This window comes from Pleurodeles waltl, chromosome 3_1 (assembly GCF_031143425.1).
Source record: "Pleurodeles waltl isolate 20211129_DDA chromosome 3_1, aPleWal1.hap1.20221129, whole genome shotgun sequence".
In the NCBI taxonomy this organism is placed as follows: domain Eukaryota; kingdom Metazoa; phylum Chordata; class Amphibia; order Caudata; family Salamandridae; genus Pleurodeles; species Pleurodeles waltl.
The window spans coordinates 426,798,888-426,811,386 of record NC_090440.1 but is presented as its reverse complement, the minus strand read 5'-3'; the positions used below and the strand labels follow the sequence as shown (position 1 = coordinate 426,811,386).

General features: G+C 48.3%; 2 protein-coding genes across 6 annotated transcripts in view; one reads left to right on the top strand and one right to left on the bottom strand.

Annotated features, from left to right (window-relative positions):
- Positions 1 to 369, top strand: part of POLG (DNA polymerase gamma, catalytic subunit) — a 795,283-nt gene extending 794,914 nt beyond the window's left edge. For both annotated transcript variants that reach the window (XM_069222697.1, XM_069222698.1), the window contains exon 23: positions 120 to 369. In XM_069222697.1, the coding sequence (XP_069078798.1) occupies positions 120 to 184 (65 nt within the window). In that variant the 3' untranslated portion in view covers positions 185 to 369. The remainder of the gene's footprint in view (positions 1 to 119) is intronic.
- Positions 370 to 381: 12 nt separating this feature from the next.
- The window catches only part of FANCI (FA complementation group I), a 714,639-nt gene continuing 702,521 nt past the window's right edge, over positions 382 to 12,499 (bottom strand). For all 4 annotated transcript variants that reach the window (XM_069222692.1, XM_069222696.1, XM_069222693.1 and 1 more), the window contains 2 exons: positions 1,105 to 1,227; positions 382 to 640 (listed from right to left, as the gene is read on the bottom strand). In XM_069222692.1, the coding sequence (XP_069078793.1) occupies positions 578 to 640; positions 1,105 to 1,227 (186 nt within the window). In that variant the 3' untranslated portion in view covers positions 382 to 577. The remainder of the gene's footprint in view (positions 641 to 1,104; positions 1,228 to 12,499) is intronic.

The following is a 12,499-nucleotide window of genomic DNA, read 5'->3' as shown; positions in this document are numbered from 1 at the left end:
GCAAGACTATAATTCTATCAGGTACACAAATGAATTGCTATTCCTCATAAAGAGGAGTTCAGTTGTTAAAATTGACATAAGCATCTAAGTACTTAATTATCTTTTTTGCTTTTTTCCAGGTGAAGCTTTGGACATCTATCAAATTATTGAATTAACCAATGGTTCGCTAGTAAAAGGAAAATAAAATGAGTGCGTTGTATGAACTTTACTTACTCCCATGGAGTCAATTCTTCAGAAGTTCCTGTTTCGAAGGACACAATTTCAATTTACAGCATGAGAGGGCTAAAACTCTGTATTTTGTGAAGATATTTGCTTAATAAGGCCCTGTACGAACGTGTCAATAAACTAACAATATTCTGTTACTCTAAATCGAGTAGTAAGCATTTTTTTGGTGTAAGTTTATTCTTACGGTTTTTCGTCTTGAAACAAAGTCAGTATCTGCCTCTTTAATAAATTGTGAAATTTATCAGAACATCTGAAGACTTCCCACAGTTCTGTGCTTAATTAGCCCAAACTGTAGGAGTTAGCGCTAAAAAGAGACCAAGGGGTAGTTGGGGTTTACATTTAAGAAGCAGCTTCATTTCTTTCTTCTTTTCTTTTTTGGTTCTTGGCTCACAACTGGCTCCTCTGGTGCAGCAGTCTGAGAAACAAATAAAAATGTTCAACTCAAATATCACAACCATCTTAAAAAAAACTTGATTAGGCTATATTAAATAAAATAGTAGATGGCTAGGTGCTGTGTGTACCTCGTAAAAAAAATGTGACGGGTGAACAAATAGCTTAGCTCTGAACACATTTGTTTGAATATAAAATTGCTTTGTGACATGAAAATACAGAAACCAATTGTGTACTTGAATAGTTTAATTAATACTGTACGGTGATTTTCTATTTAAAGGTTAATTATATATTGATCATTCTAATATGTAATGCATACCCAAAAATATTTATTTGTACTCCCAACTGCCTAAAAGTAGAAGCAAGTTTTAAGCCTCTAAACAAAATTTTTAACAGAGCATTGCTACAAGTTTTGGTTCGGACTAGCCCGGGTAACATTAGTAAACTTGTCGTAATCTACATTAGTTAAGATAGAGAGACGGTGCTGACCTGGTCATTGTCTCCATTTTCAGTATCTTCTGTTTCTTTTTCTTTCATAACAGCATCCAGCGATGCTGCGTTTATCCTAAAATCGCGTGATGTACTTAGCTTCATGTACTGCATTAAGTTCACCTTTTGCACAAACCAAAGAAATAACAATTTAAAAAATAAATGAATAAAAAGAGCATATTGGTGAAAAAGGTCAAATAAGCATTTAGTGGTAACAATGGTAAAGAACAAGTTACTTAACATTCGTTGACACCTTATCTGGTAGACACTATTTAGCCGCAGATTCCTTACCTTACAATTTCTCCAGGCAACTGACGGGATCTGGAAGGTATCTGTTTAGTGTCCCTGCACACCGGTAGGTGGTGTTGTTGGGCTGCATGCCAGAAATGATGTGTGCTGATGTCAGTTACTTTTGCAACTTTCAATGCCAGGAGCGCAGTGCCACGATGAGAACTGGACCACTGGTGTGGAAAAGCCAAAGGCCTGGAAACGTATTCATCTGATAGAGATTTCTAGCTGCAGATTCCTTAACTTAGAATCGATAGCCAAGCAATACTTCCTCAGAGATGGGTCTGCGAGTCTGATTAGACCAAAAAGTCCTGCAGGACCGAATGAGCAAAGTGCCTGCCACGACGGACCTGACTGTTCAGGCAGTAATGTTTTGTGAACATGTGCAGTGATGCCCACATCACCACTTGACAGATGTCCAGTTGAGGAAAGCCGTGTGCTAAGGCAGTGGTCGCAGCTTTGGCTCTGGTGGAGTAAGCCTGCAAGTCCTCAGGGGGCTTTTTCTCGGTCAACGCGTAGCAGATTTTAATGCACAGGATGATCCTTTGCAAGAGGGTCCTCTTCTGCAGATCCTTCCATTTTTTGGCTCGAACATAGCCCACAAAGAGTTGATCTTCCACCTGGAGCTCTTTTGTGTGGCCATGAAAGATCAACAATGCTCTTTTTGGGTCTAGGTAGTGGAGTCTTTCCTCCTCTTTGGAGGGATGAGGTGTAGCAAAAAAGGTAGGCAATGTAGTCCTCTGGCCTGCACGGAGGGTAGTGACAACCTTCAGAAAGAAGGAGGCGCGTGTCAGGAAGGGTGCACCGAGAGGCCCTGCAATTCATTGACCGTCCTGGAGATGTATTGGCCACAAAAAAGTCCGTTTTATTGGTCAGCTGCTGAAGATGGCAGCTATACAAAGGTTCGATTAGAGCACACATCAAGAAAATGATAACAAGGTTGACGTCCCACTAAGGCGAGATAATTGGCGTGGGGGGAAGGAACGTGCTGCAGACCTCTAATGAAACCTGGCAACAACAAGGGGGTTTGAAAAGAGAGGGCTCGTTCGGCAAGCACAAGAATTAAGAGATTGCAGAAAGATACCCTTTTACGGTGCCAATTGCAGAGCCCTGCAGGGTCAAAGATAGGGCAAACAAAGGAACCGTGGATAAAGGTGCTGAAAAGTGTTCAAAGTTATGGGAAGCACACCAGAACACAAACCTATCCCAACAGCAGGCATATATCGACTTGGTGGAGGGATACCTGGCTGGCAAAATAACATCACAGATTTCAGGCAGAAGGTCGAAAGGGGTCAACTGTCACCACTCAATCTCCACGAATACAGGTAGAGGATGGCAAGGTTTAGGTGCAAAACTCTGCTCTGCTGCTAAGACAGAAGATCCTCCCAAAGAGCAAGTTTAACTGGAGGATCGATAGTCATGCTCAACAGCTCGGGATATAGTGCCTGATCCTATGCCACAAAAATAACTTGGGTCCGGTTGTTTCTGAAATTTTTGAGAACTCTGGGCAGGAGTGGTACTGACGAAAAGGCGTACAGGAGGCCGGAGCATCTCTGGGTGAGAGTCGTCGTGGAAATTCCAGCATGCAAAATTGCTGACACTGCACTTAAAAGCAGTGGTGAACAGATTTAACCAATCTCTCCCCACTGCTGAACGAGACCTTCCAGATGGAGATGCCATTTGTGATCTGCTAGGCATCTGTGGCAAAATCGTCCACTCCGGCGTTCAGCAAGCCTGCTATGTGATGAGCCACCAGGGAAATGGCTTGACATTCACAACATGTCCAGAGGTGCAGGGCCTCTTGACACACTGTCCACAACCCCACCTCGTTTGTTTCAGTACCCCATTGAAGTGATGTTGCCTGTGAACACCTGCACCAGCCTTCAGGTGATCGAAGGAAGAAAGGCTTTTAATGCCAAGCAAATTATCTGAAGCTCTAATGGGTTGATATGGAGCCTGGACTCCACAAGGAGACCTCTAATCTCCACTTTTCATAGGTCCCAGTCCAGGAGTGATGCATCTGTCACTACCATTAGATCTGGTGGGGGATGGGAGAGGGGTCTGTCACTGACCCAATCGTGGTTCATTAGCCACCACTGCAGGTGTTTTGTAGTTCCCTCCGAGATCTGCACCTTGTCGGAGAGATTCCCCTGATGCTGTGCCCACTGGGCCTTCAAGTCCCACTGCAGAGCCTGTATATGCCAGTGGGCATGTGTCACAAGCAGGATGCAGGAGGCCATGAGGCCCAAAATCTTCAAGGTCTGTCTCACTGAAATCCAGGATAGATGCTGAATCATCAGAATTATAGCTGGAATATCCTGAACTCAACGCTCGGGGGGGATAGGCCTGGAACTGTACCAGGGAGCGTCTGCCAGGGAGTCAGGTGCAACTTCGGCATTTGATAGCGAACCTCTGCAAGTGCAGGAGGTTCTCCGTAGTGTGAAGGTGGATGACAACTGCCTGGCGCAAGCTCACCTTCAACAACCAGTTGTCTGAAATTCCCAATCTCCGCAGCTGAGCTGTTAACACCACCATCACCTTAGTAAACATCTGAGGGGCACTGGTAAGGCCAAAAGGTAGCGTAGCATAGCAAACTGCTCTTGGCCCACTGTGAGCTGCAAATAGTCTGTGGCCTGGCAGGACGGGAATGTGGTAATGCACATTCTGCATGTAAAATGCAGCTGTCTAGGGCAGACAAAAACTTGGGCAAGCGTTGTAGGAGGGTGGCTCAGTTTATGGTGAACACCTATGGTGTGGCACCTTATAATGAATCCAGGCAACCCTTAGTGATAGTGTTTTGGTGCCTAGATAACCAAACCACTCTAGGAGTAGCTGTGGAGATCAGCTTAGACTTATTAGGAGGAGTGTAAAGCACTTACAATACCACAGTAGTTAGTCAGTGATGGTCACACAAGAAAGTACCACAAGTTATAAAAATTAAGTGTTCTTTATTATAACACTAGCACTATCCTAACATTGGGATATCTACACACAGAAAATATACTTGGAAACAAACATGAAAAGCATATTAATACATGGAGCCCTATTGGGGGTGGGGGGGCAAACCATATACTAAGAAAGTGGTATAAGAATGGAGGTGCCCAACCAAGGTAACTGTGTTAGGATCCTAGGGGCTACGGGAGTACGAAATCACCCAAGGTAAGTAATAGTAGTCCCCCAGGCGCCTGTGTGCAGAGGTGTTAGCTAAACGGGTGTCACATAGACTAACACAGGACCATCACAGTTGGAGTTTTCAGGGTTCAGGACCCTTCCCAGAGAACCTTGAAGAAAGCAGGTGGCACAAGGAAGGTTTGATAGTGACCCCACCTGTGGGTACCCAGGAAAGTGGAGTAGCTTCACCAGGGAGCCCAGGTGCATAGGGGTTAAGTTAAGTCGGAAAACCTTTGTTGGAGTCAAAGGGAGCCTCATTTGTCCAGCTGCTGTCACGACCCGTGAACCAGGTCGGTGGAATCCAAGATCGGATTCCAGACAAGAGACTGAAAAAGAAGGGGACAGTTTCCAGACCATTGGGAGATGTCCAGGCAGTGCAGGTAGGCAATGCCCACCCTTCTTGGGGAGAAGTTCCTACAGGTCGGTGAAGGAAGAAGTGCAGCTGTGGAGTCCAGGTGATGCAGGAAGATCCTTGGAGTCGTCTGCAAGCTGCCCAACATTGGACTGCAGAAAGGTCAGTGGTCAGTAGATCCACTACCAAGCATTGGCAAATGGAAGAAGCTACTGCAGGAAAGTTTGTGTGATTTTGGGGACCAGCAAGGTCTAAGCAACTCGAACATTGGTGGGGAGTCAGGGCTGGACTTCAGCATGCGGCAGTGCCAGCAGGAATACTTGGAGCCCCCTCGAGGACCCACTGGCAGCAGGCACAGGTAGTCGCAAGGAGGCCCCAACAGCACAACAACCCTGCCACAGAAGTTGCAGGATAGAGGCTGTTCTTGAAGTTGGACAGTGCTGGAGGCTGAGGCTCCTTGTAGTTGGAAGATCTTCTGGAGGAAGAGTCAACAAGCCAGGGCAACAGTAACAGATGCGGTGCACAGGGGTTCTGTACCAGTGGCTATAGCAAGGGCGCACCGTCTCCCAAGTTGGTCTGAAGACAAGATGGACCTGGAGAGGGTCATAGAACAACCACCTGTGTAGCAGAGCCTTCACAATGTCCGTGGACCAGCAGGATCCACTAGCTGGTCATTGTTATTGAGGTGCCTGTGGATGCAGGGGAGTGATCTTTCACTCCAGGAGAGATTCCTTCTTGCATCCTGATGCAAACAGAGTCCTGGTGACCCTGGAGGATGCACAGCCACGGAGGTTGCAGAAATCTTGCAAGAGCTGGAAAAAACAATGTTGCAGTGGGATCCCTCCCAAATGGATACAGTCTTGACCAGCAGCAAGCAGTTCCGGAGGATAGGTTTTCCGGAGTGTTGCAGAGAGTTCCTTGTAGAGTCTTGCTCAACAAATCTGGTGAGCCACCCTTAGGGGAGCCCTTAAGTAACCCTAAAAGGGGTTTGGACACTATCTACAGTGATCCACCTGTCAGAGGGGTTCAGGGACGTCATCTATCTGGCCTAACCAGTTAGATGCTCCAGGGGCCTCTGCACATCTTATTTCCAGTTGGAGACCCCTTCCATGGCCAGGAAAGGAATGGAAGGCTGATTGGAACTGACCGGGCCATAGACAAGCCCAAGGACTGGCCATAGCCCTACTGTCCTTGAAGCGCTCCAGTGTTAAATCTGCCCGGACTCCAAAAAGGCTTTTCCCTGCCATCGACAACGGCCTTAGAGAGTGTGGCCCGGACCTCCTCCGGGACCATAAGCACCACTTGCACAACCGAATCCCACAGTTTATGGGAATAACGGACCAACAGGCACGTGGTGTTGACTAACCGCAGTGCCAGGCTGGTGGAAGAGAACACTGTCTTTCCGAAGGTGTCCAGCCTCTCGGATTTCCTATGTGGTGGAGTGGTAGGGAACGTGCCAGGATTGATACGGTTTGAGGCGGCTTGGATTCTGAGTGAAGTACTGCGTAAGGAGAACCGGGGTTCCCAGGAGAAGAGCAATGGCAACATTCAATTGTCCTATTCACAGGAGCCCCTGTGCAAGACTTGTAGCAGGTCCCAAGCAAGACATCTGTAGGGGCTTCATTGAATGCGTGTAAGGGTTCAAGAGGATGACACCCAGCTGAGGCACCTCTGCCAAGACATTAGTCTTGACTGATACAGAGGGCAGGGTATGGTCCAAGGTGTCAGCTGCCCAATACACCACCATTGCAAACAAGGCTCAGTAGGAGGAGAAACCAAGGCAAATCAGTGAAGTGTCCAACCCACTGGTCTCAGCCAGTTCCTCATACCATATCAAATAAGGCTTAGGCTCCCCTCCAGGAAGAATGTCCTTGCTTGATCAGAGCCGGTCGATGCCCATCCGACTCTGCCTCGGAGTCGCGGATGATGATGGTGGTGGTGCTGGCAGCATCAGCACTGGAACGGGTGCCGACAAAGGTCTTGGTCCCGCCAGCGTCTCTGCTCTATATCCAGAAAAGGATGCATATAGCCCTTCTGGTACAGAGGGCAAACCCTCTCACATGGATCCAGTAGGGGCCCCTCCAGCGCTGATGTGTCCCAAAGGCATTCCAGAGGGGCCGAGCCACCCATAGATGAGGTCTTGGCTTGATGAAACTCTTTTAGTTGGGCAGGGGTCGCTCAGCTCCAGGAACATCTGGGAAGTACAGAGCAGACCTAGGATCAGGCCCTGCCGGCTTGCGAGGCCCAGAGTGCTGACACTCCCTCATCTCGTCTGATGACTTTGATGGACGCTGTGAAGTGGAAGAGCGTTAGGACTTCCCCGACTTCTCCAAGGACTTCGAATGGGGTCATGAACTTAGAGGGGCTCGGCAAACAGTCTCGGGACATCCCAGGAGTACAGGACCTCGAGCATCACAGAGATGACCAACATGAGCAGGCGAGAATCTTGACGGATAGCTCCCTCAGCAGCTTAGGGTGCATGGCAGAGCAGTCCTCATATTGTTTGGAGTCGTGCTGTGACGCCAAGCACCATAAACATACTAAGTAAGGGTCTGTCACCGACATCTGCCTATGAAAGGACCCACATGATTTGAAAACAGCCTGTTTCTTTGGTTACAGCCTCACTCCAGGAGATGAAAATCTCTAGGTTAGAAATGGGGTCTCTACTTAGCAGTGGTTTGCACCCTGTCCAAGTACGGACCCTCACTCTAGTCAGGATGAGGGAGCCACACAGCTAAGATAACCCCTGCTCACCCCCTAGGTAGCCTGGCACAAGCAGTCAGGCCTATCTCAGAGGCAATGTGTAAAGTATTTGCAGACACAGTGAAAAACTACAAAAGAACTCCACAGTTTTGAAGAATAGCCAATATGTATCTGAGTAAAACAAGACCAAAATGACAAACATCCAACGTACACGGGCAAAGATATCACTTTTAAAAGATTAAATGCAACTGTAATTCCTTAAAATCAATGAAGCGCTTGAAGGAGGCAAAGCACCTGAGATGCGTCAAAAACAAAGACGATGTGGGCCGCAGGGGAGGTGATGCGTAGAAAGAGCTAGAGATGCATTGATTCCTTACTGCCACCGGGGAGGTGATGCGTTGTTTGCGGCATGAAGCGTTGGTTCCTTACTACAATGTGGTGTCGAGCCGTGATGCATCGCTCTCACAGCATTGAAGCAGGCACTGCGTCAGAGTCGGGGTGGGACGGAATTCAGTGATGTGGTGTTCAAAACTCACCAGCGGTGGTTCTTCTGACGCACTGCGATGGAAAGCAGTGGCCTGTGTGGAAAATCGAGGTCATTGCATCAAGCGGGGACCACGCTCTGGTGCAGGCAGTGGTGATGCGTCAGTTCAGAGTCCAGATACCTTAGCTACAAATTTGTGTAGTAACATATTGGGTGCACTGTTTTTGCTCAGTTTTGGTGTCACTGGATCAATATTCATGCATCCTGGTCACGAAAAATGTACTGTATATTATTTTTTATTTAATGTATTGTTTTAGACCTTGCAGTCTTAAAAGTCACATGACGTGACGAAACACGTTTTAGCTGTCGATGTATGCAATTGTTATATAGAGCGATGTCTGTTGACGTCACATGAATACACACAATCGTTTATTAAAAGATTGGACCAGACTTGAATCCTCCCGATTTCTTTTCAAGCAAACAAATGAAAACTGGACTTCTATTCAGTGCTTTGGTCCACCCTTTTGGAGTGTACTCTGTTGAGTACACGGTTTATGCCTTGGTGTAGTAACTATTCAACAACAACCCTATTGTGTTTGGTTCAATACAATTATCATATTATCCATGTTACTTTACGACACTCGCAGGATGTGCGGTTGATGTAATCTCTACTACCCTTCTTTTTGTTGTATTTTAACTTTTCCTTACATAGGACTGCATTGTGCGTAAAGGCGCACAGGTTTGAATAGTTTACTTACCTGTAGAAATTCATATAAAAAACAATACGTATTCCTTAACTAAGTTCTTGGTTTCAAAAGAACAAGTTACTCACCTTCTGTAACAAATTATCTGGTAAAGACTATCTAGCTGCAGATTCCTTACCTTAGAATAGATACCCAAGCTATAACTCCTGGTGGAGGGTTGAGAAGATATACTTCACACAAGAAAGTCCTGCAGGACCGAGCGAGCAAAATGCCCCTCTCTTCTAACCTGGCTATCCAGGCAGTAGTGTCTTGCAAACATGTGCAAGGAAGCCCACGTTGCCGCCTAGCAGATGTCTAGTACCGGCACGCCTCGAGCTAACGCCGTGGTAGCAGCTTTCCCTCTGGTAGAGTGAGCTCTCAAGCCCTCAGGAGGTTGCTTCTTTGCACCAACGTACCCCACAAAGAGTTGGTCGTCCACCCAGAACTCTTTTGTGCGGTCAAGGTAGAACGATTAGGCTCTTTTTGGGCCCAGTCGATGGAGACGCGCCTCTTCTTTAGAGGGATGCGGTGGAGCAAAGAAAGTGGGCAGGGTGATATTTTGACCAAGATGGAAAGGGGTCACCACCTTGGGAAGGAAAGAGGCATGAGTTCTGAGGACTACCTTATCAGGATGTATCGTAAGATACAGCGGTTTCAATGATAAAGCCTCCGTCTCACTCACTCCTGACAGATGTGATCGCCACTAAGAAGGCTGTTTTGATAGTGAGCAGCCGGAGAGGACAATTATGTAAAGGCTCAAAAGGAGCACACATTAGAAAAGTAAGCACTAGATTAAGGTCCCACTGGGGCATAACAAAAGGAGAAGGTGGAAACCTATGTGCAAGCCCTTTTAAGAATCTCTGTACAAGAGGAGACTTACACAAACACTGTTGATCAGGCAAGCGAAGAAAAGCTGATAAGGCAGAAAAATAGCCCTTAAGAATCCCTAAGGAGGAACCCTGTTGGCCGAGTGACAGAATGAACAGAAAGATATTAGACCGAGAAGAAGAAAGAGGATCAATAGACCTCTCTGTACAATATGATACAAAACGTTTCCAACGGCAGGCGTAAATTTACTTAGTAGAACCAGAATGACAACACAGACCTCGGGAGGGAGGTCATAAACCATCAACTGTAGCCGCTCAATCTCCATGCATGGAGCCGCAGAGTTGACAGGTTCGGGTGCCTTCCCCGGCTGCTGCGACAGAAGATCCTCCTGAAGAGGCAACCTGATTAGAGGACTGATGCTCATTTTGAGAAGCTCTGGATACCTGACTCTTCATGCCCAATCCGGAGCCACTAGGATTACTTGGGCCCGGTCATTCTTGATTTTCTTGAGAACTCTGGGCAGAAGTGGTATGGGTGGAAAGGCGTACAGGAGGCCTCAGCTCCACTTGCGACGAAAAGCGTTGCCTAGCGATAGCCGCCTTGGAAACTCCAACGTGCTATTCTGCTGACATTGCGCGTTCTCTTTGGGGGTGAACAGATCTAACCAAGGCTCCCCCCACTGCTGAAAGAGTCCTTGCGCCACCTCCGAAAGGAGACACCATTCGTGATCCGCTAAGCATCGCCAGCTGAGTTTGTCTGCTCTGGCATTCAGAGAACCTGCCAGGTGTTGAACCACCAGGGTTATGCCCTGATGTTCCAGCCATCCAGAGATGCAGATCTTCTTGACAAAGGGTCCACAAGCCCACACCGCCCTGCTTGTTGCAGTACTACATTGCGGTAGTGTTGTCCCTGAACACCTGCGCTACCTTCCCTTTCACAACAGGAAGAAATGCCTTTAATGCTAGCTGGATCGCCCGAAGCTCCAACAAGCTGATATGGAGTCCAGCTTCCGCCGGAGACCAGAGGCCCCTGATCTCCACCTCTCCCAGATGGCCGTCCCATCCAAGAAGTGACGCATCTGTCACTACTCTTAGATCTGGCTGGGGAAGGGAGAGGAGTCTGCCCTTGACCCAATCACAGTTCACTAACCACCACTGCAGATCCTTTGCAGTTCCCTCCGAGATCTGGACCATGTCAGTAAGATTTCCCTGATGCTGTGCCCATTGGAACTTCAGGTCCCACTGCAGAGCCCTCATATGCCATCTGGCATGCTTGACCAATAGGATGCAGGAAGCCGTGAGTCACAAAAGCCTCAGATTCTGTCTCCCCGAAATCCAGGATAGAGGCCAAAACGTCGATATCATAGCCTGAATATCATGGATTCGCTGCTCGGGAGGATGGGCCCGATACTGCACTGTATCCAGAACAGCTCAGATGAAAGTGAGATTCTGAGAGGGAGTCAGGTGTGACTTTGGCACGTTTATAGTGAACCCCAGCGAGTGCAAGAGGTTCGCCATTGTCTGGGGGTGGGTGACGAGAGCCTGGGGCGTCGGAGCCTCAAACAGCCAATCGTCCAAGTAGGGGAAGAGTGAAATCCCTAACCTGCGCAGATGAGCTGCCACCACCGCCATCACTTTCGTGAACACCCGAGGGGCACTGGTGAGACCGAAAGGGAGCACAGTAAACCTAAAGTGCTTGTGGCCCACCTTGAAGCGCAAGTAACGCCTGTGGGCGGGCAGGATGGGGATGTGGAAATACGTATCCTGCAAGTCCAATGCTACCATTCAGTCTCCTTGGCCTAGGGCAGAAAAGACCTGAGCAAGAGTAAGAATCTTAAATTTCTCCTTTTGGAGGAAGAGATTGACTTCCCTTAAATCCAGGATAGGGCGAAGGCCCTTGTTCTTTTTGGGAATCAGAGAGTAGCGGGAATAACAACCACTGCCTACTTCTGACATCGGGACCCTTTCTATGGCTCCCTTGACTGTAACTTCCTCGCAGAGCAAAACCAAATGATCCCCCATCATCCGTTCTTTTACCGGAGGGACAGAGGGAGGGAAAGACTGGAAGGGGAGGGAATAGCCTTCAAGACCCATTTGTCCGATGTGATGGACTGCCAGTGAGGGAGAGGACATTGAATCCCCCCTCCAACTGGACGGATAAGGTCTTGCAGAACCATACTTGGAAGGCTTGGGCGCTGTGGAAGGGGGGGGGGGGTGGGGGGGCTGTGGGATGGCCGACCTCTGGCTAGACCCGCTGGGTCGGAATGTACCACGACCTCGTCCTCGCACGGGATGCTGGGAAGACAGTGCTAACTTGTGGCTGGCGTGGCACCGCGCCCCTTCCGAAGCCTCGAAAGGGACGAAAGACAGACTGCTGACAAACCGGCGCTGAAAGGCCCAGGATCTGCCCGTAGCTTTAGAATCCTTGAACCTCTCAAGCGCAGAGTCTGCCTTCTCACCAAAAAGGCAAGAGCCATCAAAGGGCATATCCATCAAACTCGACTGGACATCCCCTGAAAAGCCAGTAGAATGTAGCCAGGTGTGGTGACGGAGGGCCACTGTCGAAGAAATCGTCCTGCCCAGTGAGTCACTCGTGTCTAAGCCACACCTGATAGTAAACTTGCCTGCATCTCTCCCATCCTTGACAGCCTGGGTGAGTGTGTCCCATACGCCCTCCGGGACCTGGGGCAGCACCTGTGCCACTGTATCCCATAAAGTATGGGAAAAACGGCCCAATAGGGAAGAGGTGTTTTCTGACCTCAATGCCAGGCTGGAGGAAGAAAACAACTTTTTTCCAAGTTTGCCCAGCCTCTTGGATTTCCTATCC